Raw genomic sequence first — 26,614 nt, 5'->3', positions numbered from 1 at the left:
GGGATGGTCATTGGAAGATCTTTGTTTACAAAACTATCATTTGGCTACTCCCACTCTATACACTCAAAAAAATAAACTGAGGGGGTTGTTCAAATTACAAAAATCTATTTAGTTCACATTACACAAATAGATTGTGTTTGCAATATGTGATATATTCTTGTCCATTGTACTTAAATCCATATAAATTCGAATTGATTGGTTTGAGTTGGACCAAATTCATTTTTATCTGTCATACCATTGAGGGTGGCGTTCTACCTGCTGTGCATGCTCTATTTTTAAATCGGATATTTCACCGAAGAGAAGTGACAAGCAAAGACAACCTGAGAAAGACGTATCAATCAACACATGGGAAGACGTCAAGCAAGAACAACGATTCATCTTTTCACATCCATGACTGGAGACGTGAGTAAAGTTTATACAACTGCTTATAAGTAAGCTGAACACCAGATGAACAATACTAATGTAGTATTTTTAGTTACTGATTCGTGTCTGGTAAATTAAACTACCTGCTAGTTAGCAAATTACCGTCAACACTAGCACTGAGGTGATATCTGTACTAGTTCTTAATTTAAGGTTAAATGTGCTCCACCGTGCTAAATAATCTAACGTCAAATTTAAACAAATTCAAATTAAGGCCAGCACTCTGGTCTGCCTGCCAGTTTGGCTTCTCCAACACTCTGAAGTTGAGGTGCGCGCCATAAGCGCCAAACTGCTTTCAATTTGACCTATGGCTAAGCCCCGCCCCCCTTAGTTACTGTCCATGTGGCATACGCAGCCTGATATAAAAGTTGTTAGGCTGAGCGGTCAAAAGGTCCCTTGATTGAAAGGCTGCGTACGCCACGCGGACCACAATTCCCCACTTTTTATTTCAGAACCATGTTGTGCACCATGTTGTTCTAATAAAGAATTTTGTCCCCAACATTGAGGGGAGTTTTCTCAGCCTGACAACTTTTGCAGCATCAGTGTATGTCAATTTGGCCTATAGAGGTCAATGGGCCACAGTCTTGAAAGGCTGCGGATGACAATTCCCCACTTTTTATTTCAGAACCAGGTTCTACTCCTTCTAATAAGGAAATCTGACACCTATATTGAGGGGGTAACATTTAAAGTTTTCTTAGCCTAACAACTTTTGTAACATCAGTGTATGTCAATTACACCTATAATTGTGTTACTGCTCAAGTCTCCATGGGGCCGGTGAAAAAAAGCTCTTTGCTTGAAGCACTTCAAGCTTCCTCTGACATGGTTTGGTCTATCTTCAAAATTCAAAATGTTGTATCCTTTGACGAAATGGGGGCGCTGTCATTTGAAAAAATACTATTTATTTATTTTTGGCTACAACAATGCAAAAGGTTCCTGTTTGAAAAACAAAAAAGAACCAACCCACATAAAATATCCCCAAATGATCCAAATGCAATGAACAATAATAATTTTTGTTTCTAAAATTAAACATTTTGTGATCATTGAATATATTATATTGATCACTGATCAATATTGCCATAAAGGAATAATGTATCAAATACTAGAGAAAAAGGATTATATGACTGTTTTTTATTTTTATTTTGTCGAAAACACTTCAACATAAAAACATAGATGTGTCAGTGTGCACAGGGTTCAATTACAACTATATATATGTTTATATGATTGTCTTTTTATATATTATTCAATACTGTTTTTATTTTCTAGTTTCACTTAATTATTCCTCATTCTCTGACTTTATGCGGCGGTCATAATACGCGCCCCTATGCGGTATGTCTGTTTTATTCAGTTATCCCTCCGCGGGAAAACTGATGATAGACCGCGATGCATGTGGCTTATAATACGTCTCCATAGTTACTTCAGCGTCCTCAGAATTCCTCGCTGATGATAAACGCCCAATCCACACTACTGGCTAGAAAGAACTCTGTGCATTTGATCGGCATTTCTAATAGACAAATCGGGTAAGGAAGGGGCACAAACTAATTTAAGATCAGCCAATAAAATTCTTTCAAATCTGATAGCTGCGCTGTTATTGGTCAACTGACCATGCCTTCCGTTTGAAACAACAGGCTGACACTTCCACAAGTCTTCAACATATCGGTGCTTACTTTTAAATAGTTATGTGAGCAGTCCAGCTTTAGAGCAAACCACAACAAACAGAAACAAATATTTGACCAGCAGAGTTCTGCCAACTTAACCCTTTTAAGAAAAAATTCCACGAATTTGTGAGCCATTCTTGTTATGCTGAACACTCTCTGCCGACTCGTTAGCTAACTACCTTAATAGCTAGCTAGCTACTCAAGCCTACGGCGTTTGGTGGTTCGTGATATCGGAGGACACGGGGCTTTTAACGTTGGTATTTTTAAAGTGAATGCATTTCGGAGTTTCGTGGGATGACGGCAAGACAAGGATTGCCAAAACACAAGGTAAGCGATGCATTTATGAACTCCGTTAGCTAACTATGTCAAACTGAAGTACCAGTTTACTTTTGTAGCGCGACAGTCTTCTACAAAACTCTCCTAGTTGGCTAAGCATCCTGTCAACTGTATGTACATGTTAACCCATGATTGTGGCAGCCAGCTGGCTAGATCCCCACCGGTGTTCCATTGATCTGAGTAAAGTAATTCAAGAAAATGTGCATTGGCTCAACTGACATTGACGATTCTTTTGTTTAATCCTAATAGATTATGTTAGCTAACGTTACACGCCGCGTCCATTTACACTGAGTTGTCATTTGCAGGTGATCTCCTCCGGGAGATTGACAAGCAGCAGTCGAGCGCAACCCGTCAAGAAAAAGTCAGTGCAACGTTACTGTGGCAATGGTTGTGGTGAAATTGTCCAGCACTAGGTTAGTGTTTCAGACAAAGTGGTTTTTAAACGATATTTGTTTTCTTTTTAGGCTACCCAGTAGACCAACACTTGCCACTGAACCTCATTACTCTCTTTACTCCACGGACTCCGAGGATCAGGTAAATATTCAAATGTAATTCTTATGCATAGTGATGGAAATGGGAAGTCGTCAGCTGACCATTGATGACTAAATAGTGTGGATATGTCTCAATTGATCAGGTCACAACCATACACAAAGGATTAGATCGCTGTGCAGCTTTGCTCAATGGCATTCTTCAAGCTGAACAAGAAGGTAATTGTTTGCTAACATTGCATTAGATAGCTCTGCCATGTGTAGATTGTCACACTGTAAGTGAATGGCATTTTATGTCACAGAATCCAAACCATCAAAAGCCAAAGGAACCAAGAGCGTCCCCTCCAAACCCAAACCCAAACCTGTTACGGGGAAACGGGAGACAGACAGGAAGAAGCCTGTGAGGAAAACTAGCTGTGCTTCTGTCTCAGGTGAAAGACAAGGTAACTGCCACATACCTTTGCAATTGTGAATCCAACTTGACACTTTATATATTTATAGCTATATAAATAAATATACAAATATAAAACCGCGTTAAATAATGTTGTTGATTTTACTTGACATTGTAATCCAAAATTAAAGGCTTGTAAAATCCCATTTTAGCAGTAGAGTGAGCAGGTTTTTTGTGCCATATTAACCCTACATCCATTTACCCAGCTCCAGTGCAGAAGACCATCTCGTCCTCCCGCGCTCAGCCCGGGCAGAGAGGGCCGCCATGTTATCCCGAGGAGCCCAGACCCATGGGAGATCCAGGACTGGGATCACAGGAGCCACTTCCTCATATGGCACCACCTGTGGCCACAGCTGCTCAGTGGGAGTTCATGCAGACACAGGCTAGACCCCTGACCTATCAGCAACCGCAGGGAAGCTGCATCAGCCTCCCGTCACCTGGTGAGCTCAGCCTATATTTACATGCCATATACAGTTTACATTTATTCATTCACACATATATGTATCATGTCTATATACAGTTTACATTTATTCATTCACACATATATGTATCATGTCTATATACAGTTTACATTTATTCATTCACACATATATGTATCATGTCTATATACAGTTTACATTTATTCATTCACACATATATGTATCATGTCTATATACAGTTTACATTTATTCATTCACACATATATGTATCATGTCTATATACAGTTTACATTTATTCATTCACACATATATGTATCATGTCTATATACAGTTTACATTTATTCATTCACACATATATGTATCATGTCTATATACAGTTTACATTTATTCATTCACACATATATGTATCATGTCTATATACAGTTTACATTTATTCATTCACACATATATGTATCATGTCTATATACAGTTTACATTTATTCATTCACACATATATTTATCATGTCTATATACATTTAGCAGATTATTTTATCCAAAGGCAGTCAGTTTTATACATTTTTCATTAGCATATGAGCTCCAAACCCCTGAGCTTGGCGTCGTCAGCACTTTGTTCAACTAATGAGCTACGCCATCTCTTCTCATCTCCTCTCCTCTCCTCTCCTCTCCTCTCCTCTAAAGTGTGTTCAGAGCTGTCTCATCCTCAACCTGCAGCTCCCATTCACCTTGTGATTTTGTTTTTCGTAAAGGTCAACAGGGCTCCACTATGTTTAACTACCGCCTGGCCACCTCCACTCCGATACTTGGTCCTCAGGATGCAACCAACTCCCAGCCTGTAAGTTTCTATAAAACGTCGATAGATGTCCCTGTAGAATGCAATTAGTAGCATAGCCTGACGGTCAGTCGCATTGGCATGTCGTGTTTTTGGGCTTCTTTCTTGGAGCACTTTCATACAAAGATGAAGATGATTAACTACACAGACTTAACAAGAGGCTGTAGTATCAAATGTACCATCAAGAGAGCGGAATGAGATTGTAACAAGTCAGCTGTACAGGAATCAGAATGTTAAAGCAACAGTATGTAGGAATAATCCAATTTTTAAGTATTTTTTTATAGTCAACTAGTAACGGTGTAATCTTCACATTCATTTTGAGGTCAGATGAAGGACTGATAAAAAAAAACACCAATTTTGCCACTAGCCACCCAGGCTATGCAGTCCTGTGGTGCGGGACAGAAACATCCACGAAATTGTGAGAAAAGCTTTCACAGCTTGACGTTGCCAACTATATTGCCACAGGACACCAGTTAGCATGCTAGCTTTTATCAGTGCCAACTGTGCTACTGTGCGTGTTCACAGTGTTTTTGTAAACCAGTTTTAGGTAGTCATCTGGTTAGTTTTAGACCAAAACTCCTTACTGCTACTTTAAATGTTGGAGTGTTTTGTTTTTATGTGTTTCTTGGAATTTGCAGTGCACCTCAAACTCTATGCAAGTCCATCCAACACCAGATGCACAGCTGCAGCAATTCACTCAGCACTGGATAATGACTCCAGCCCCCTCTGTCCCACATGGAGTTATCTCCACAACCGCCACACCACAGCTGACGGTACTACAGCATCCAGCCATCAGCAGCATTCCGGCTCCCTTACATCATATTACCACAGCTACAACGGCCCCACCAGTAGCCATCACAAACATGCCTGCTCCTTTATATACTCACGCTGCTGTCTCAACTGCCCCATCTCAGCAGCCTCTACTGCCCCAACATGGGGCTTTTGCCCCTGGACAGGTTGTTCCTGGTCACCCCAGCCCCATCGTCAATGCTTTCCCCACTGCAGTGCCAAATCAAGATGCTCCCCAGGTGCTACACAGCATCAACCCTGCTGCTTCTGGGACTCTCAGGTCGTACCCTGTCCCAGCGCATGTGGCCCGGGTACCTGCCCAGACGGTGGCAGATCAGGGCCAGCCTCGGGTGTGCCTGTCTGGGGGGAACTCGGAGTACAGTGTCACGAGCGACGAGGACGAGGTGGACAGGGTGGACACCACGCCCGTGAGAGACAGCGACTCCCAGAGTGGCACGGGCACGCCGGCCGTCCTCAAGGCCAAACCACTCAGCCCGGAGAAGACCGCCAAGAAGGTCATGACTCTCCAATACCTCCTAGGGGAGCTGAAAGCACTGGTTGTGAACCAGGGTAAGAAAAATATTTTTTCACATGAGGTTAAATTGATTGATGGTTTTGATCTATTGAGCTCTCTCTCTCTCTCTCTCTCTCTCTCTCTAGATATTCTTTAATATATTACAATATTTAGCCTAACATATTGTCACCATAGAATTGGAACAGGAAGAGACCTTTCTATTCATAACAACACTTTGTACCATGTCAAACCTTAACTGACAGGGGTGCCGATGATTCATATTGATCGTTCCATAGCCTTTAACCCTTCAGCAGGTCACTGTCACACTGGTGTGTTTAGAATGTTGTAAAATTAATGTTCTAAAGAATATCTGGGTCCATCGACCTGGATTTGCATTATCGAACGCATAATTTTATTAGAATGTTCAAAATGTACCTGCTGAAGGGTTAAATAAACAAGAGATTGCCTCTGTACGCTTTTTAGTATCTATAGTAACATAGTAGTCTTTGAGGTCCCCAGTCAAATCTGAAGTTCTGTACACTGTAGATCATTGCTTATGCCCATTATATTTCTCTCATTTCTATGATTGTGCCAGTAATTGATTTTCTTGCCGTAGCAGCCAATCAATACGTTTAATGAGAATTGAAAATATTAATAATTGAAAAATGAAAGATTGATTGTTTGTGTTAGATGCGGTTGGATACAATGTCTGGAAAAATGTCACAGTTCCCAACTGAATTTCTGTGTGTGTGTGTGTGTGTGTGTGTGTGTGTGTGTGTTTGTTTGTTTGTTTGTTTCCATCGTTGCCTTCTGTGGTGGCGTAACCTCTCCAACAGACAGTGCAGCTGTGCAGCTGATCAATGAGGTGGAGAACAGCATCTGTCTCCTGCCAGCTATGGTGGGCTCCACCAACATCCAGGCTGAGCTCGCTTTGGCTCTGCAACCACTACGCAGTGAGAATGTACAGCTCCGCAGGTCAGACACACACACACACACACACACACACACACACACACACACTCTCTCTGTCTCTCAGACTATCTACGGACAGACCTGCACACAAACACACTCTCCTTCACACCCTCCTACTCACAGGTACTTACAGAAATATTTACATAGTCACACACAGAATGGATAGCTGTGATACAGATATGGGTTCTTGTCTCAATACACCAACCCACACACACACATACACACACACACACACACACACACACACGCAGAAGTTATCTAACATAGGGGTATTTTGCAGAGTAGAGTCAGTTAAAGGACAGTGCTACCCCAAAGGCTACAGAAATGCATTTTGTGTGCTGAACGTGGAAGAACCTCATTTAGATTCCAAATGGACTGGATTTGGTGTCCTCGAGCAATGGATGTGACCACTACAAGTGGCGTTTCTATTTGAAACAAAGACTGCAACAGAGAACACAGGAGATAATTAATAAATGCATGTTTGGAAAATATCCATCAATTGTCAGCAGTAAAATAAAAAAAAATAAAAAAAAGAACCAGAGTAGAAGGCTCTTTAAATAAAATAACTTGAATCTAGCTAATCTAGTATATGTATTAATTGGTATGCGTGTGTGTTCTTTATTGTGGATCCAGGCGCCTAAGGATCCTTAATCAGCAGTTGACGGAGCGCGAGCGAGCAGAGAGAGAGGCCAGGCCTGTGGACTGTGACCTAGAGAGTAAGTGTACCCCTCTGGTCACACACATGTTAAGCCTGAGTCATGCATCCGCTCCATGCACAATACTTGTGCTTCCCCTCGAACTGACGCCATGACCTTGGAGTTTTTAGAATCTTGCTTTGCCTGTTGACCTGTTATGACATGATAAAGTACTGCGTCCCTGGTAGTTGATTTTGAGGAGCATTGCAAACAACACTGGTACTCTGCCAGTAAAAGTGGTTATGCCCTAAATTGTTGAGATTCGAGGAAGAACGGTGCTGGCTACTCCTGTGTAGATATGTGACTGAGACCAGCACATATTTTAGGTAAGTGTCTCCTCTCCCATCATGTGTGCAGTGACCTCGCTTCAGTCCCTCAACCTGACCCTGCAGCTCCAGCTAAGGGAGACCCACAAGGAGATGGAACAGGTACAGCTGGAGAACAAGGAGCTACGGCAAACTGTGGAGGACAAAGAGAGCGAGCTACAGCTGAGCAGACAGCAAAGTGAAACAGAGAGCAGTCGCATAAGGATTGGTAAAGGCTGCCATCATTTATTTATCTGTTTATTTATTGTGTCTTCCTCAGTTGGATAAACAATATGAAGTCAAGTCAAATTAATTGTGTGATTAATTTTCATCTACAGATGTCTGCGATGCTTTATCTGAAATGAGAAACTATCAGAGTAAACTGGAGACTTCTATGATGGAGAATACTGCACTGTCAAGCTCTCTCCAGCAGAGGGAAGCAGACATCTTCAGACTGCAGGAGGTCATTAGGTAAGGCTGATTGAAAAGCTTCGTTTTTTTTTACTTAAATAATTAACATTGCATATTGTCTTAAAGAGAACCTAGTATGCTTTTACGTTTTTTTTTTTCCATTTCAGTAGTATGTTATATAGCTTTTTGTGCAGTCTACAAAGTTACAAAGCCTAAAGTACACGCCAGAAAGAGTAATGCATACACTTTTCTAAGCTGCCTGAAATGCCTGGTTGAATTCCAGCCCTTTTCCTTTGTTACAATATGACACTATCATAATACAATCCTTATTGCCTGCCTAGAGTGTTTCAGATAGAAAGTGAATAAAGATGTATGAGAAAAACGTGTTTTTGAAACATTGAAGCACTCTAGAAGACCCCCAAAATAAAATGATGAACCCTGAAAATGTTCTCTTCAAGCAAGTCAATTACATTATATGTTTTCCTCATCATCTGATAGGAATCTTCAAGGGAAACTCACAGCGACTTCCACAGATTATCTTGAAGTGATGGAAGCACCCAAGTCAAACCACCAGCTCAGGAAACACAATCTGGAAGTGCATCAGCAGGAGCAGATGAGTTCCTGTGGAGCCGACGACGTCTCTGACTCTGTCAAAATATACTTTCACTCAATGGAAGAGGGAAATATGAGCTCTTCCCCTCCACGGTCTCATCTCAGCCCACAGAAGACCCCAACTAGCCCCTCTGCACAGTGGAGAGGTGCTGGGCTCAGTCCTCCACGTGAGAAACTGTACCCCCCCAGATGCCAGGGTGTGGGCATGGGGGGAAAGGAAAGCTACAGTGTGGGTAGTGAGCGAAGGCTGGGTGGGACTGAGTTTGCCCCTTTGAAAGAGAGCGGAGTGGCACGGGCAGAGGCGAATGGGTCTCCTATAAGGATGGAGAGGTTTGTAGAAGAATCTGGTGCCTTGAAGTCTTTAACTGCCATCATGGATAGAATGGCCTTCACAGCCAGGGGACTGCCATGTGTGGACGGCAGTAGACCATCGAATAACACTGGTGCAACCTCTCACTTTAAAGTCAACCCTGGTGTCCTCCCTGTCCCATCATGGACTTCTAAAAAGTTGGAGCTGGGCGGGACGCCAGCATACACAGGGCGGCCATCCATAATGGAAAGTTCACTCTCTTCCTCCAACAGCGAGTCCCAAACCTCTGACTGTAGCATGAACTCCTGGTCTACCTTCAACACGCGTGACGAGGAGGTCTTCCGCACCGGCCTGGTAGCACTGGATGCCAGTATAGCCAGGCTTCAGAGAACCCTGGAGGTCGATCTGAAGAAATGAGGATGCTGAGCCTTCTACATAGGACTCTAATTACTGAACTGTTAGTGTGAAATCCCTAATAGAAGGAGTACAGAACAACAGCGTGTTTTTAACTGGATATGTGTGTGTGTGTGTGTGTGTGTGTGTGTGTGTGTGTGTGTGTGTGTGTGTGTACATGTATGTGTCTGTTGTTGTGTGGTTTTTAATCACTGGTTTAAATTATTGAATTGTAATAAAAAAATATTCTTGAGGATACATTGTGTATTTCATGTTGGGCTAGTATAACCTTTGCTCAGGAACATACTAATTAGGAACTGGTTACAAATTAAAAAAAAAATAAGTAAACCATTTTTAAAATTAGGCAATTGTATGGGAATATTCAGAATTGGATACAATCTGTCCTCTTTGTAAGTAATTAACATAAAAGACCAATTTTGCCGTATGGCATGTTTGCTGTATTTACAGGCAAGTATTAGTAGGGCTTTCACGTGTAAACTTCTCTCTGATAGGAACACAACCACTAGGGGCGTAGGTTCTCACTTTCCCTCCCATAGTCACAAACGGAAAAAGGTATTTTTATGTCGCATAGTAATGATGTCACCGTTGCTTTAGAAACCAGAAGCGTCTTGAACACTGGGATTATGCATTACTTTTCGAGATTCTGAGGATGGTTTTCGCGCTGAATGCCCAACACTACGCTGTATAAAAGCAACTAAATAAAATATAAATTACTGTAAACTGAAATGAGTTGCAGTTAGTTAACGGTACAAAGGAAATAAGATGAATCCCGACATTCAGACGATGGTTACAGCAACAAAAAGTAAACAAGAGGATGGATTAGAAGACGTTTTGAGGAAGTTAACGGGTAAGGTATCATACACTCTTTATTGTCTCATGATTGTTTAGCATCGGCAACTTGGAATAACTCAGATCCCACTGTCACCTCAAAACAGAATGTTTAGGAAAGAAATCATTGCAAGTTGAAGAGGAACTGGAGACTTTCAAGCAAGACCTGTTCAACCATGGCATACTGGATTACTGTGCAACGGCTCTGAAGCTCAATTTCATCCAAATAAACGGAGGCTATAAAACTGCTGTACAGATAGCAGATATTCTAAGGTAACACTAGTTGTCCATGGCTCTGCGTCTTCATCGTAGATATTGCAATGTAAGCTTTGTTTTTGTCATTATCTAGACGACAACTTGATAACTCGACTCTCTTGTCTCATAGTTCATGCTGTGTCGGTATCGGCAATGTCAACAATTGTGAAGTCTTCTACAACAAGTTTCTCCCATTGGTGGCGAATAATCTCTTCTCACTCGCCGACTCACTTATGATGAAAGCTCTACGAGTAAGTAGCATTGAGGCATGGTCATGCAAGAGGATATGAGATGGAACAAATTGACTACGATAATAATTTAGCTGCGACGAGATTGAAAACAAACGGGAAAATCTCCCAAACTAAAGTGCCAAAACCAAAATGCTCGTGGGTTATTCTTTATTCAGAGAGATGTCCAATGCCCAGGTCTAGTGTATTCATGTGAGGGGCATGATTTCTCGTTCAAAGGATAAGAGTGAGGCCGAGATGACTCGTCTCTTCAGGAAGGTCATGGACTCCATAAGCTGGCTCCTGAAGGCTCGTCATCATCTCATTGCTTATGGTATGAAATACACACTGTTAAGACTGAACTAGGAATCACACTTACACTCAAGTTCTCCCTCACATACAAGGTTAAAACCCAAACACAAATCCTTTCCTTTTACTTCTGTAATATTACTTACTTCAACTCTTTTCCTGTCAAAGGTACTAATGTATTATCTTTCAAACGCTAGCCTATATCAGCATAGCAGTAATGAATTGCGAATAATTCTACATGTCTAGGCCAGGTTTTTGACCTCAGACATTTCTGTAATTTCTAGTTCTTAGTTCCAAACATTATGAGAGCATCCAGTTGTCTGAGGATGAAGACGTGGCTGTGGTCTTGCTGTCTCTATGGCTGGACCTGCTTGGTGTGAAAAGGTGGGGTCCAGTGTTTCTCATAGCACAGTGCTTTTCTTCTTACATGTTGATGACACTTTCTACCATTTAAAGGGGGGGCCTTGAGTGATCGGGATGTTGATCCCTTTTTTTATAAACACAATTGCTGCATTGCTCTAGGCAGACAGTGCCCGTCACATATTTGATAAAAGCAACAACGAAAAGTAAACGTGGGATACATATTTCATTATATAGAGTTTGGCAATGGGTAGACGTTTGAACACCAGGAAACAGAAGATATGTTGGAGAGTAAAGGAGAGATTATGTATTTAATTGGGAACAACAGATTTTGCAATAGTGAGTCTCAGAAAGCCTTTTTGGCAAAACATGTTTGAATTCAAAATGTATTTCCTTCCAGCTCCAAAGTTATTGAGGATATTGGAGACAAGGCTTTGCATGTCATTATGGATGACACTGTATACAAGATGTCCAGCTTCCAGAATCCAGTTATCGGCCGCAGTGCAGTGAAGATTCTGATGTACATCGTCAATCATGACAACGCAATGATCAAAGTGATTGTCAAACGTTACCAAGGTCAGCGGCATCAGATTGTTGCTTTATTAAGACAATTTACTAATGTATAAAAAGGAAAAAGTAGAAGAAATAGTGTGTTGTATTCTAGATCTAGAGGCTACAAGTACGGCTCCTGACATAGTGGCAAATTAAGAACTGACAATGGTGTCTTATGCATCAGCAGTGACACAGTGGGAATCACTTGTGTTTTCATCATCGTCCTTGTCCTTGTGCTCTGAGTAAATCCCACATGACGAGTTGTGTTGTTTAGGCCTGGCTGAACTGGCAGCGAAAGACTGGAGAGGCAAAGGTTTTGACCCAGTGCTGGATCGACTCATCGGCCTGTTGAAGTCACCGCCCCTCAGACACACAGACACTAAGGTCAGGAGAGACCTCACGTTACAGCACCACACCAGTTAGTTTCACCGCCCCTCAGACACACAGACACTAAGGTAAGGAGAGACCTCACGTTACAGCAACACACCAGTTAGCTGGCGCTGACCTGCAGCTTTCTGGTCAGTGGGCGCCTTCCTCTTGGAGGCTTTAGTTATGTTTCTCTGTTGTCCGTCTGTGACAACAGCTGATACTGGAGCAGATCTGATGTGTTATCAGTCTTTTGATAAAGTGTGTACAATCAGGGCCAGATCTGGGCCAGAATCTTCAGCTGTGTCAGGGAAAGCATCCTGCGAGGAGGCCGGGTGGACACTGCGTTTCATTCAATCATTTCCATTTGTCTGTTGTGATCTGTGTGTGTGTGTAAATGGCGTGTGTTTGTATTGCCTCAGGGTGCGTCAGCAGAGAGGGTGAAGGCTGCGTGTGTGATCCAGGCTGCCTGGAGGGCCCACCAGACACGGAGGAGACTGAAGAAACTCCCACGAGCCGTCACCAGACTGCAAAGGAGCTTCAGGTGAGCCTGCTCCCAGACACTCATTGAGCTTTGAGCGCACACACACACTCATTGAGCATTGAGCACACACACACACACACATACTCACACGCACACACATACTCACACACACAAACTTTAAATGAATCACATCACAACAGCGAAGAAGTGTCTTAGTGGTTGTTTTGAGACTAACTAGAACACGTTTACTTATATATATTCTGTATATATATATGTGTGTGTGTGTGTGTGTGTCTACCATTAGGGAGAGGAAACGCAGGGAGGAAGAGCAGCTGGAGAGGAGGCGGGCGGAGGAGGGCCTGCGCATACAGATGCAGCTGCGCAGACAGAGAGCCAATCGGCTGTTCCGTCAGAGGCAGCTGCAGCTCTTGGAGATCCTACCTGCAGGTAACACACCAGTGTGTCGGCTTACTTTTTCATTCAGGAGCATCTTTTCTGTTTTCCCCAAACCTTCACCAAGCACCATACTAGCTAAAGCATGTAGGCTGAGTAGGCAGTTTTTACTGCCATGTCAGTATACTACATTAAAGGTGTACATCTGGAAGATATAGCTCCACTGAAAAGGGATCAGTGAAGATAATAATATATTTAAAGATTTGTTACATGTGATTTAAATTATTCTATTATTACTTTTGGACTTTACTAAAAGTCCCTGACCAAACTATAAATATATTATAATATATAATAAATATATTTATATTAATATTGTTCAAAAACATTCAGGCTGATTTGCCCAGGGCACTTGTTGTCCCCTCTCTGAGGAGCTCTGTAAGCACCTGTGTCCTGTCTCTGCCCTATCCCATCCCAGCCCAGGTGGAGCGCTACCTGGGGGAGGTGGAGCGTCAGGCGGCCCTGCTGATCCAGCGCGTTTGGAGGGGCCACCGGGAGAGACGGGTCTTCCAGCAGCGCAAATACCACCTCAAGCGCCACAAGGCCGCCTTGACCATCCAGAGAGCTGTGAGTGGACAAGCCACCAGTCAACCAACCAGTTATTAATGCAGGGCCAGAACTGTCACATCATTTAGTCCACATCTAACCACAATTATCCCCAGATGTTATGTAAGGGATAATGGCTGCTGAGGTGTCCCCTTATACGAAATGAATGGACAAGGTAAAGAAATCCACAACGTGAAGCGGAGTGGCGTTTCCTCTGCCTGTTTAGAAAGAAGGCAACCTTTTTAGTCAGATAGTTCATAGTACTACTTTCTTTAGTCACAGACAAGGATAAGGATGGGTTTGCTTAGTTATAATTGATTCAACTTTTGCTAAGCCTGAATCCTTTAGCTTGCAAACTGTTTCTGATTCTATGCTTGCTAGCTTGTATGTTATTTAACCAAACAAGTTTACACCATTCTGTAATATGCTCAACAACTTTGGAGCTGTGGAAGGAAATTTCATTTGAAAATTAGTTTTTTTGGAGCAAGAGCAATGACCTTCATGCCTGCACCAGTACTACACCAACACTACAGATCATATGGAAACTGTGGACACAGTTGCATTTGAACAGGAGGGTGGTCTGTGAACACCCTGCAAAAATGGAGGAAAAGCTTTCACAGCATGACATTGCCAGCTATACTGCCAAAAGACGCCAGCCTCTATCAGTGCCAACTGGGCTGTTGGTGGTTGCAGGGGTTTTGCATGCCTTTAAGGTAGTTAGCTAGCTAGTTTTGGAACAGAACTACTTATTGCTGCTTTAAGCTTTAAGTAAAGTTGAAGTAAAGTTTAGCTAGCAACTGGTATTTTTATCTGGAAAGCTCTTCGGAAAACTCAGTACCTCTCAATGATGTCGAATTTGGACTTGCAGGTTTCTGTGAAGTGGCTAATTTGCTTCTGTACCCTGAATGGCTCTGTTCCGTGAAAAATAATGATAACCTCAGACCTACCTTTTGAAGTGGTTCTTTGTAGGATTCTGTATTTTCCTTGGTAGCGGAGATCATTTTTTATGTATGTAGGGTCAAACCGAAAACCAAAACTGTTTTGCTTTTTGTTTGTATTTTAATGTTTGCTTGTCTGTGGGTGCGTGCGTGTGTGTGTGTGTGTGTGTGTGTGTGTGTGTGTGTGTGTGTGTGCCCGTGCCCGTGTGTGTTTATGTATGTGTGCACCCCTTCTCAGGTCCTGCGCTTCTTGAAGCGGCAGCGTGCCCAGAAGGCTCATGCCACCCCCTGGACGGGTCTCAGAAAGCTGACGGAGGCCCAGAGGACCGAGCTGAAGAGAGAGGTGGACGAGTACCTCTCCCTCCACCCTGTGAGTTCACCATGAGGAGTAGCTCTCATTGCAACACCATGCAGCGAGTATATATGTGGCTGAAGTACATCTCCCTCCACCCTGTGAGTTTACCATTACAGATCACATAGGTGTTCTCACAGGACCAGAACAACACTATACTGTGAGCTCCGCTACTCTCTTCTGAATGATCTGTAGAGACGATTAAGCAAACTTGACATGTAAAAGTGTGTGTGTGTGTGTGTGTGTGAAGGCATGTATGTGGCTGAGTTACCCTGATTAATTGTTCTGCACTCTGTGTGTGTGTGTGTGTGTATGTGTGTGTGTGTGTGTGTGTGTGTGTGTGTGTGTGTGTGCGGTGTAGGGAGCACTGTGTGTGTGTGTCTGTGTCAGTGTGTGTAGGTGTGTGTTTGTGGTTGTGTGACTGACGGCCTCTCCTCCTGCAGTCTCGTAGGGTTTCAGTGGAGAGGTGTAGGGAGCACTGTGTGCGTGTGTGTGTGTGTGTGTGTGTGTGTGTGTGTGTGTGTGTAACTGACGGCCTCTCCTCCTGCAGTCTCGTAGGGTTTCAGCGGAGAGGTGTAGGGAGCTCCATAACAGCACTCAGCAGACGCTGCGGCAGTGGCTGAGCACGGGGGAAGACGTGCAGAGAGAGGAGGAGCACACTCAGGCCCTACTGGCCCAGATCAATACAGACATAGAGCTGCTAATCAGTATGTCAACAAACAACAACAAACAAACAAAAAATCAGACCAACACACAGGGTGCCAAACACCACCACCTAGATGTACAAACACCACCGCCTAGATGTACAAACACCACCAGCAACAATAAAACATCTAGGTTGACCCTTTATACGATCTCTAATGTGGTATTGTACTGTAAAACAAAACTGTCTGCTGCAGTTGGTGGGGGGGAAATAAGATGCTCAGATGGGATGGTCAGTCATTGTTATCATTCATGTAATTCAGTGAGAAATACATGACAACTGTTGTTAAAACATTAACACATTTTTCAAATATCTTAATATTACAAAAAAGAGGAGATATTTAAATATACCTCTTTTGGATTAATATTTAGTAATGCATTGTGGGTGAATTTACTTAATCTTCTGATTATAAAATATTTGTTTCAGCTATTGTGTAAGCTATTTTTCTTCCAAACAGGTTATGTTGTTATTTTAACCCCTGGGCCTTTTACTACCCCCACTACCATCTCTGCTGCCGTCTTATCTCTCTTCATGTGTTTATTTTAATTTTTTATTTATTTCTCTTTCTTTCTTTCTTTCTTTCTTTCTTTCTCTCTCTCTCTTTTTATCTCTCTCTCTCTCAGATGCCCCTTCCGTGAAGGACTCCACACCCCAGGACTGTCAGCTCTTCCTGAGCCGGTCGGGGCCCGTTACCGTGCGTGCCAAGCAGTGCCACAGCGCCATGGTGCAGTCTGCCACCCTGCCCTGGTGGAGGAGGCTCACCGAGGAGTCCACCCACGCCGACCTGTTCCGTATCCATGGTGACGACGATGACTTTGGTGAGGTGGATTGGGAGGTGGCGAGACTGTATTTGGGTGGGGTACGTGACGACGCAGCAGCACCAGAGTGATGGCGCACACAGCTGATCTTACCTGGTGTTCTGGAGAGGACCCGGGAGACGTGAGGTTGAGCCACCGAATCGAAAGCCGCCGAGGAAGAAGGACTGGATGATTCACAAGATCAGATGGTTGTACTCCTGGAGGGACAATTCATCGTACACTGCTATGTGCGTGTGTGTGTGTGTGTGTGTGTGTGTGTGTGTGTGTGTGTGTCTGTCTGTGTGTGTGTCTGTGTGTGTGTGTGTGTGTGTGTGTGTGTATGTGTGTGTGTCAGTGTGAGTTTCAGAGCGGTACACTGAATACATTCTTTCAGTCATTGTAATGCTGGAAGAGAGCACAGGAATGCAATAAACACTGAAAGAATGAATCAAATCACAAATGTCTGCTTGTTTGTGTTTATCTTGAGGACTGTAGTGGCATCACATGGGGTATGAGGGGGGGGAGTAGGTGTGTGTGTGTGTGTGAAATTCTCATTTTCAGTTTGATGTGAAGAGGGAAACTGAACATGGAAAGAGCTCTGACACAACTCTACTGTGTAAAACAACTCTCTGTCAAAGAGTGTTAATCTGTGTGTGTGTGTGTGTGTGTGTGTTTTTTGGTAAGTGAATGCTGGAACTCGGTGGTGTGGTGTCCTGCGTGAAGCAGGGGCACTGCGGCCTCATGCCAAGGTCCCTATTCACAGGATGCCAGTCATTATTTCATTACGCACATGTGAAAACAACAGAGTGGGCCACTCAGCGCGCATGATTAAAATAACATTTTCAAGAGGGGGAAAATATGATGGATGTATAATTGACTCTCTTTATGGACGGCTTTACAGGGGAGCATAAATAAGCCCCATTTGAGCGGGCGGGCGGGGAGATGGCACCAGCAGAGCGGAGGGGAAAAGAGAGAGGGAGGAGATAGGAGCGAAGTCGGTGCCAGGGATCTGGCATGGTGGAGACTGCCGGAGTGGGACTTAATTGGGTAACTGCAACAGCCAATTATTGGCGAGCTAATGGCAGTCTAAGTTTTACTTAAATTTCCAAATAAACATTCTCCCCAATTGCAATGGGTTTGTTATTGTTGGTGTTTAATTCCTGTGACTTTCTAAAACTAGATGGGTTTTATGTAAAGCACTGGGCAAGAAATTAAATGTAACGGATAATTTTTTTCTCCCCCTTGCTTTGGAATGGATGGAAATCTAAATCCAATGTGCTTCTGTTCCTGTGTGAAGTTCTTATCAATAGATTCCAGGCAAATCAAATGATAAAAGCCATCCTTCCTGCTAAACATTTATTTTTCAATCACATATGGATCTTCAGTCACAAGCAAAATCATAATTTTAATATTTACATCCCATTTCATTTCACATTATCATGGCTCTGTTTTAAGGCAACACCTTAAGGCATTTTTTTTGTCAGAATTCACTTGCACATCCCCCCTTTGTACGTACTCTATGCATTTTTTCTGAGAAACTGGCGTTGTTATGTATATCCATTTTCAAATATTGTCATCATCAAACCTGGCCAAAATGTACTTAATGCAGACCGAACTCAACGGTATGCTTACTTGTTTGCCTTGTTTGTTTAAACAGACATGGCCTGAAGCATTAGAAAAACACCGCAGCAAAAAAATCATAGTCACTTAGTCATGAAATACACCTGAGCACAAATCACAACACACCAAAGTGAAGCCTCACTGCGACACAAATGTACAGACACCATAAATATAACAATATTGACCATACATACTGTACTTGTGTAGGCACCTAACAATGGTCGGTGTACACAGGGCTGGTATCGTTTTTGTAGATCGCCTTAGATTTTGCTACGAGTTATTATTTTGGGAATAGAGGATGATAATTTTTGAACCCAGTTGGCTCCTCCAATCCAATGCAGGAGAAACACTCTACCCACTCAGGAGCAAAGACCAATCAGAATGAGTGGGTGGAGACACAAGACCAACCTGGCCCGCCCAGCCTGACATTGCTTGGTGGTATTTCACAACCATCAATACTGGTTGATCTATGTCCTTGAAGTAAGGAGCACGGTGAAGCGGAATCTTCATTACCATCCGCCCTGCCATCATGGCCTTGGCTGGTGCTCACTGATCCTCCTGCTGCAGTGGAGGACACGCTGCAGCCACTCACCGTCCAGAGGCAGGGGTACTGCCTAGAGAGGAAACAAAACATTAAAGATATAATTATGAAGCTGTTTGATTTCAATTCAGTATGCTTTTGTAGCCTAATGACTAAAACTGTGCAGTCCTATGGCTATAAACTATAAGTATAAGTAGATGCTTTGCTCATGTGACTGACTTTGTAATGTTTGCTGTGTGGGGCAAGCCAGCATACCCGCTGGATCCAGGGGAGGATGAGGTGGATGATGGGACGGGCAACACTCCGAGGGGTCCAGAGGGAGACACAGACACACCACCCCAGCCGTCATGGCCCGAGAACACCTGACGCCCTCCAGGATTCAGAGACTCGGAGATGGAGACTGTGATGAGGAAGAAGAGTGAGAGTGTGTGAGCTACAAAAGGGGGACGTGGCACTGTAATACTTGCACTTGTTTATCAAATCATTAAAATTAGGAGCGTTCATTGACTGAAGAGAGCGAGCTGACTTTGACTGCAACAGTTATTCTATTTACCACACAGGCATTAAGTTCGGACACATAACACACACAGTTTTTCTTTTCAATGTCCAGATGTTAGAAACCCTAATGTGACCCATCAGCGTTTGAACATGCAAGTCTCACCAGAGGTGTGTGCGCGGTGGTGGAGGTAGGTGGAGGGATAGGGGGCTGAGCGGTGGCCATGCAGGCTGGGGTAGGGCTTATACCCATGGTGTGAGGCAAGAGGCAAGCCCCCGGGGTAGGGGAAGTTACCCCCTCCAGAGGAGCACAAGGACTCTGGGTTAGAGATGAGCCAACCACCTGCAGGGATACACATTAAAACACAACAATCAGTCAAATATGTATGTGCATAGCATATATACATTTGTAGATATGTATGTAAAAATGCATAGATTTTAGTCTGAGGACATTTAAGAGACACAAATTCAACAACACAGTTGCTTGTTTATGCATTTCTTTAGATCTATAGGTTTTTTCTTCAGGACGTCCATGCTGAAAACATTGTAACCTACAGTGAGGGATCCCAACGTGCTGATTCTCAGGAACAGTTTCCAGAATGTTCTTTGGGTGGCTCCTTTGAAAGAGGGAGGTTTACAACACAATCAGATCAAGTCAAGCATAGTGTCTTTATAACACATCAATATCAATGTGCCCTAAGGATGATTTACAGTCATTCATAAGATTTACAGTAAATGTATGCATCAGTTGCTTCTAATAAAGTGAAAAAGTAATTATGAACGCTGTTATAATGATATTCAAGAATCAATGAAAATATGAGATGGAATGCAGTATAATGTGTTTTGAGCGACGGCAGGACTGCTTCTCTAATGGTGATAATGACTAGCAGTGTTAGCACATGGTTGTGACTAGAGTTAGGCTTCAACAGTCTTCCAATTGTGCCTGTGTGTGTGCATGAGTGTGTGTGTACACAAGTGTGTGTGTACATGCACGTGTGTGTGTGTGTTAAACACACATACACACACACACACACACACACACACACACACACACACACTTCACACTGTCTCTCCAAAGAGCTCCTTGCTGACACATATCCCCGGACGCTTAAGTGTTTGATAATTACACTCTAATCGTTTTGCGATTTCACATAGTCACACAAACTTTGCCTCTGCATTTTCCTCAATGATATCATCTGTCCATTATTACACAAATTAATACACTGCACTTGCCCTAGAGGAATGCCCCAAAATAAGGGAACAAAACATTTAACACACTCTTTAATATACATGCGTTGTTATTGGGAAAGGGGCTTCTCAATGTAAAACCAATGAAATCAAAAGGAAAAGGAGCTAGCTTCCAGCACAGAAAACCACTTGGCTTTTAGCCCAGTGAGACCTGAATGTAGGTGTCTGTGTTGTACGTGATATATGTACCTTTCTTTGGCATCCAGAAAGGCCTTTGCAAAAGGGTTATGTTTGATCTTCAGAGCTGTTATCTGTCAGAAGGAGAATCATCATTAGTCATTGTGCTAATCTAGACATTAGTAAGGATACAAAATGGCTCCCTGGTCACCTTTGTAATGCTATTCATTAACGTACTTCGTAATTGAAAAACAGGCATTCTGTATAAATATAAAACAAAGTAACTCTATGCTTGTTTTCTTGAAGGCATTACTGACCTCCTCGTTCTGGTAGGCTGTGACCGCGATGAACTGGGTGTCCATGAAGGAGATGTTGGTGACCATCCTGTGATTGCCCCCAACACGCACTATGTGGATCTGTGGCTCGTACTTATGCAGGGAGTTCAGCATGATCTGAAACACACACACACACACACACACACACACACACACACACACACACACACACACACAGGCAAAAGAGTGACAGTTAGCATATAGACACTTCACTAAACTTGGGAAACTAAATACAGACCAACACACACTTTATCATAGTGAATGAATATTATAACCAATTCCAAATTGCATTTATTCTCTCAAACAAAAACACTGAAATGTTATTGCCAATGTTTACTTGTAAAAATTAAGGCACAAGCTTTAATATAATAACAATAATAGTAATCCAAAATGACTCAATCAAATAATAACAAATTAATAACAAATAATAATTGCATTAACAGAATATACTTCTGTATAAATTAATTACGTAAACATACAATTAGTGTGTGAATTACAAGAAAAAAACACAGCACATGAGTGCAGTAGACAGAAGTGCCTGTGCAGGTGCTGAGTGCTGACGTGCAGGTGGGTGCTTACGAAGTCTTCATTCTGGGAGTCGGGTGAGTGGCTTAGAAGCAGGCACTCTCACAGGACTGATAGTTTAGAAGAAGTCCAAAGCAGGGACTCATTTAGAATGAACTGGTCCCAGTTCGATCAGAGGCCGAAGTCATTTCCACGTTGGGCAGCCATCAAGATTATGACACACTGATTAGAATGGTAACGGACCTCTGGACCTCTGCGGAGGCTTGTGATTAAATAGTTCTTGTCAACCAGAGAAATCGGTTTCAAGTCCAGGCTTTGTCTGCTTTGTTAGCAGTTTCTGTAAAGTAAGCTCTCTTGTTTGGGTGTTAAGTTTAAGATGGCAGGTCTCTCTCTCTCTCTCTCTCTCTCTCTCTCTCTCTCTCTCTCTGTGTGTGTTTGTGTGTGTGTGTGTGTGTGTGTGTGTGTGTGTGTGTGTGTGTGTGTGTGTGTGTGTGTGTGTGTGAGTGAGTGTGTGTGTTTCAGTCTACAGCCGGGTGGCCTACATGATGGAAACGCAGCTGCCAATTAAACAATTATACAGATAGAAGGACTGGGATACAGGCAGGGGAGGGAGGGAGGGAGGGAGAGAGGGAGAGAGAGGGAAACAAACTGTTTTCCATTCTAATTGAGAGTTTTACTTCACCTTTCACATCACAATGGCTGATGAGAAGCACACACTCATCAGCATGGCACTGAGCAAGGGGGGGCTTTTTCCCTTCGTGCCTTTCCTCCCTCCCCCTCCCCCCTCCCCACCAACCCCTCAATATGTTGCCTTTTTTGCCTAAGGACAGATGGCGAAATTAATTTTAGATGCACACAGACAGACATGCACACACACACACACAACCACACAGGGGTAATTACCATAATGTACAACTAACCACTGCAATTATTTCATTTGGAGCTATTTTTCACTCTCTGCAGTCTCCTGCTTGCCAACACTGCATGTAGACCAGTGAGGGTGGGGGTGGGGTGGGGGGGTAGTTGGTAGCAGTGCTGGAGGTGGTGGGGGGGAGGTGCAAGGGGTAGCTCATGCAAATACTGTGATAATTCGGACTCGCGAGCCGAATATGAATAGAGCTGTTCTACGCCGTGCTCGGCCCAGGATGTGCTCAGGATCTGCCCCCCCCCCCCCCCCCCCCCCCCCAAATAAAGCCAGCCTGGGCTACATGGGCCAAAGCCCACTCTCTTTAAACGGCAGGAAGTCCATTAAATAGGGAAAAAAGGGGGCAATTAAGAGCTGTTTATTCCTGTTTACATGCAGCCCCCCCCTCCCTAGAACAAAGAGGCTCCATGGGTGAAGTGGCCGGAGAGCTGCGCTCTAATTGTATAAATGCACACTTGATATTTTCCCTAAGGCCGGCGAAGGTTTGATTAGGGGCCGCGGCCGAGGCCCCTAAAAGCCACAAGTACTCCTGAAGTCTAAAAGGTTATCAAAGACGATAAACAAAGCAGAAGAGCTCAAGGTAATTGGTCTTCTGAGCAGGCACAGAGAATGGCTCTGAACTGAAATTAACCTATTTCAGGGAGAGCGAAAGTCTGTTTCAGCATCTCCTTATCCACACAGACAAGAGAGAGATAGAGAGAGAGAGAGAGAGAAAAGGAAAGGAAAGAAAGAGAGAGATGCAGGATTTTAACATTTTAACAGTGAATCACTGGTCTTGAATGTGAATGTCTCCATACCAAGCCCCTCACTGAAGCAATTTCAATGCCATGAACACAGACTAACAGACTGATAGACATCCATTCTTTTCTGTGTGTGTGTGTGTGTGTGTGTGTGTGTGTGTGTGTGTGTGTGTGTTTGTGTGTGTGTATGTGTGGGTGTGGTGGTGGTGGTGGTGGTGGTGGGGGTAGATTCACCTGGCCACCTCCGTTGAGCTTGTTGGTGAGCTTGACCTTGCTGAAGGACACGGGGGCCTTCATCCAGTGGGCGCCAAAGTTGGGCGAGTCGGGGTGGATGTAGACGCAGCTGTGGCTGTGGGGCTCCGGCTTGCCTGCTGGCATCCACTCCCCATTCACGTACTTCCAGCGGTGGCTGTCGGCCGGGATGAAGTCCAACAGGAAGGAGTACATGGCATTGGGGTCCAGGCCTGAGACGCTCACCTTCAGGACTGGGAACATTCGCCTGTTTTTAGAGAGAGAGATGGAGGAGAGGGGGGGGGGGGGGGGGGGTGTGTGAAAGAATGTGGTACAGGTGATAGATAACCATCAACACACTTAGAATCTGCTCATTGTGGTGAATGACACATCTGCAGTATGCACACTTACACATACGAACACAGTGATAAACACACACACACACACACACACACACACACACACACACACACACACACACACACACACACACACACACACACACACACACAATATGAGCACACACACAAAACACACCTGCAAACACTTCAACAAGGAGTGTATTGTGCCTGTTTGTGTTTGCATTATTATTATCGTTTGTTTTGGATGACAACAAGTTTCAAGTGTAGTTGTTGGGAAACATGCAAATGGAAGGACACCCACCTGCTGCCACTGCCCTCCACTACACTGGTCAACACACCCTTCAATATGCTGCACACCACCGCAGCCCCATCCAAATAAATTACACCAGACTGCCCAGCGAACAGGGCCAGAGGTAATCATTGATCCCTTAAATAAATTAATTTGTTAAAGGGGAAAAAAAGTCTCTGAGTAATAGTTTTCTAAGTGCCATAAATGATTTCACTTTCGAGAGTAAAGTATGTGGGTTTTTAGTCGGTTGCACTAATATGCCTATGGACTACTCAGACCATTTTAATTACTCTCATATGGTACTGACATCAACTTGTATTTATTCACATTCAATCAATAGCAAAGCCTGTGGACACACCACCGTCCAGCATCTTTGACTTCCAAAGTCATTATCCTAAATTGTTTAGGATAGATTGGCAGTCTTGAAATACTTGGGTTTGTTTTTCACTGAAATAATTGTGAAGGTACATGTAGTTAGGTAGAGCTTTATGCTTAAATTATCTTTGAATCTATTTAACTTTCTTAGCTTCTTGAAAACGCATAAGGTATTTCGGCTAAGAAGCACTCTGCACTCAGCACGAGTACTGGGGAAAAAATCACGTAATTTCTGATGAGGAAAAAACATCTGTTTAAGTACATGTTGACAGGATATAAAGAAACGTCTTTTTGTGGTAGATAAATCCAGTGGATGAAAAACACTCACCTGCCATTCTTGGTAACTATCATTTCGTTGGTAACCTCTTTAAATTTCCTCCAGAGCTCTGCCTCCTCCAGGCTCACCTTGAGCTGTTTCTCTGTGGGATCTCCCTTCTCCCGACCGGCCTGGAGTTCGTTTTCGACTACGCTGAGCAGCCGGGTGATGCAGCAGTCGGTTGCCACGCCGCCCCGACTACTCGTCCCGCCGTCTCCCATATTTCCCTCAACCTTCATGACGAAAGTCAACTTCAGAACAGGTAAGCGTTAATCTAAACAAAAATTCCGTTAATGTGCAAAAGTAGTTAAAATGATAGCGGCAAAATTATTCTCCCCTTAGCGTTGTCATCATATCTTAATTTGAATGTGCGAGAGATGTGTAATGTCGTAGAAAACGATAATCATCTCCCCGGGGTCTCGCATTTTTCACAGATATATGCAATACGAAGACGCTCGCTCTCACTCCCACGAGAAGGGGGGGCAATACCTGTTGTCACGTGGTCAGAAGCTCATAACTCAGGTTTGGGGATGACATCCAAATGTGGCTACTTTTTTTTGACAGTATGACAATAATTTCACGAATGTTTGAACAAGTTAACATCAACATTTTTCGCGATGATACATTTTGGCAATTAAAAACATAAGTTAAGAATAGTCTTCCCTTTTGTTTCTGCAGTGTATTCACACAATTTAGTTTTATACATTAATCGGAAGCTCACCAAAAACTGTGTGTCCATAAGGAACACATACAAATTGTACTGTTATTTTTATTTTTTTTACTTTATGAGCGATAGTAAAATACCCTACCTAAATATTCCAGTGAGTCTTTATTCCTTCCTTTTCAGAACTCTGGACAGCGACTAAGGAGGGATGGGCGGTAAGCTAAAATCAAAACGGTTTTTCAAATGGCATTTCGGCATGTTTAAAAGATTATTTGGTTGATAGCCTACATTTCGATAAAAGGCTGGGGATAAATACCAGACAAAGGATTACATACATTTAATGTTACCAAGTAGCAAAATAATTTAAAGTAACAAGGTGGCAATTCAAAGTGTATCATCTAGTATACAGCCTACGTTTCGTGTCCGAATTTACTGTCAAAACCATTAATGGAATCTGTTCTAAAATTCAGTCAGTGCCTTGAGCTTGCATGTTCTGAGAATTCAGATTTTGTGGTAAAATGGTTTGTTAATTAATCATGGGCAACAAATGCATGATTTGGCTGGCATTGGATAGAAATACATTAATCACATTATTTTAATCTTTCTAGCAACTTCTTTTTAATAAAGACATGTAACTTGAAATGTCAGAAATATAATTTAAACTACCCCAGCTGGATAATTCGCCTATTGCTGAAATTTGATATCCACCACTCTTCCCTTTATTTTTGATTATACATTTTGATTAATCAGTGACGTGTCTGAATAATTGTATTAGTGCACTAATTCAAAATACAAAAACATTCCAAACATAAATGTAATGTCTTGTAAGTCAAACTACGTGTTTTTGACAAACTAATTGTAGACTACGTTTGGGGTGAAGGGCTAAGGAAACCCCATGCTACCCTACATTACTGTTTATGCGCCACTTTGCGCACGAACAAGCCACATTCGAGGACAGGTCCAGTGTTGCATAGGACGAATGACCCACTAAATTCGAACATACGTCCAGAACCCCTTTGCACATTATGCGAGTCAGGTGAGGCA

General features: G+C 43.0%; 3 protein-coding genes across 4 annotated transcripts; 2 read left to right on the top strand and 1 right to left on the bottom strand.

The window, feature by feature from the left end:
- The first annotated feature begins 2,020 nt into the window (after positions 1 to 2,020).
- Positions 2,021 to 9,857, top strand: ccdc14 (coiled-coil domain containing 14). Of its 2 annotated transcripts, none has more exons than XM_031559010.1 (13): positions 2,021 to 2,402; positions 2,717 to 2,772; positions 2,876 to 2,945; positions 3,046 to 3,118; positions 3,202 to 3,330; positions 3,557 to 3,790; positions 4,516 to 4,601; positions 5,237 to 5,957; positions 6,738 to 6,876; positions 7,507 to 7,589; positions 7,926 to 8,102; positions 8,212 to 8,344; positions 8,783 to 9,857. In XM_031559010.1, the coding sequence occupies exons 1-13, from the start codon at positions 2,370 to 2,372 to the stop codon at positions 9,621 to 9,623; spliced, it is 2,775 nt and encodes a 924-aa protein (XP_031414870.1). In that variant the 5' UTR covers positions 2,021 to 2,369; the 3' UTR covers positions 9,624 to 9,857. The 2 variants fall into 2 exon arrangements, with proteins under 2 accessions (XP_031414870.1, XP_012691402.2); XM_012835948.2 differs by having other exon boundaries at positions 2,022 to 2,402; positions 3,202 to 3,342.
- A 318-nt stretch (positions 9,858 to 10,175) lies between these two features.
- iqcb1 (IQ motif containing B1) lies at positions 10,176 to 17,240 on the top strand. The gene is made up of 13 exons (XM_031558981.2): positions 10,176 to 10,467; positions 10,556 to 10,721; positions 10,834 to 10,954; positions 11,171 to 11,264; positions 11,524 to 11,623; positions 12,000 to 12,175; positions 12,426 to 12,535; positions 12,940 to 13,061; positions 13,306 to 13,448; positions 13,870 to 14,018; positions 15,174 to 15,305; positions 15,838 to 15,994; positions 16,614 to 17,240. The coding sequence occupies exons 1-13, from the start codon at positions 10,383 to 10,385 to the stop codon at positions 16,877 to 16,879; spliced, it is 1,821 nt and encodes a 606-aa protein (XP_031414841.1). The 5' UTR covers positions 10,176 to 10,382; the 3' UTR covers positions 16,880 to 17,240.
- Positions 17,241 to 20,502: 3,262 nt separating this feature from the next.
- Positions 20,503 to 25,318, bottom strand: tbx19 (T-box transcription factor 19). Its single transcript, XM_042702954.1, has 5 exons — positions 24,919 to 25,318; positions 23,568 to 23,832; positions 21,126 to 21,260; positions 20,881 to 20,942; positions 20,503 to 20,530 (listed from the first exon to the last, which is right to left on the bottom strand). The coding sequence occupies exons 1-5, from the start codon at positions 25,143 to 25,145 to the stop codon at positions 20,503 to 20,505; spliced, it is 717 nt and encodes a 238-aa protein (XP_042558888.1). The 5' UTR covers positions 25,146 to 25,318.
- Positions 25,319 to 26,614: the final 1,296 nt, after the last annotated feature.

This window comes from Clupea harengus, chromosome 21 (assembly GCF_900700415.2).
Source record: "Clupea harengus chromosome 21, Ch_v2.0.2, whole genome shotgun sequence".
In the NCBI taxonomy this organism is placed as follows: Eukaryota; Metazoa; Chordata; class Actinopteri; order Clupeiformes; family Clupeidae; genus Clupea; species Clupea harengus.
This window is presented reverse-complemented; position numbering and strand designations above follow the sequence as displayed.

What these genes read in the sequence shown, in the direction of transcription:
- ccdc14 (XM_012835948.2), top strand. Translation starts at nt 2,370, where the DNA reads ATGACGGCAAGACAAGGATTGCCAAAACACAAG. An exon ending in TCTTCAAGCTGAACAAGAAG is followed by an intron (nt 3,119 to 3,201) that starts GTAATTGTTTGC and finishes TTTATGTCACAG; the next exon opens with AATCCAAACCATCAAAAGCC. An exon ending in CATCAGCCTCCCGTCACCTG is followed by an intron (nt 3,791 to 4,515) that starts GTGAGCTCAGCC and finishes TTTTTCGTAAAG; the next exon opens with GTCAACAGGGCTCCACTATG.
- iqcb1 (XM_031558981.2), top strand. Translation starts at nt 10,383, where the DNA reads ATGAATCCCGACATTCAGACGATGGTTACAGCAACAAAAAGTAAACAA. An exon ending in TCATCATCTCATTGCTTATG is followed by an intron (nt 11,265 to 11,523) that starts GTATGAAATACA and finishes TGTAATTTCTAG; the next exon opens with TTCTTAGTTCCAAACATTAT. An exon ending in AGACTGCAAAGGAGCTTCAG is followed by an intron (nt 13,062 to 13,305) that starts GTGAGCCTGCTC and finishes GTCTACCATTAG; the next exon opens with GGAGAGGAAACGCAGGGAGG.
- tbx19 (XM_042702954.1), bottom strand. Translation starts at nt 25,145, where the DNA reads ATGAAGGTTGAGGGAAATATGGGAGACGGCGGGACGAGTAGTCGGGGC. An exon ending in ATAGTTACCAAGAATGGCAG is followed by an intron (nt 23,833 to 24,918) that starts GTGAGTGTTTTT and finishes CTCTAAAAACAG; the next exon opens with GCGAATGTTCCCAGTCCTGA. An exon ending in AGCTCAACGGAGGTGGCCAG is followed by an intron (nt 21,261 to 23,567) that starts GTGAATCTACCC and finishes TGTGTGTTTCAG; the next exon opens with ATCATGCTGAACTCCCTGCA.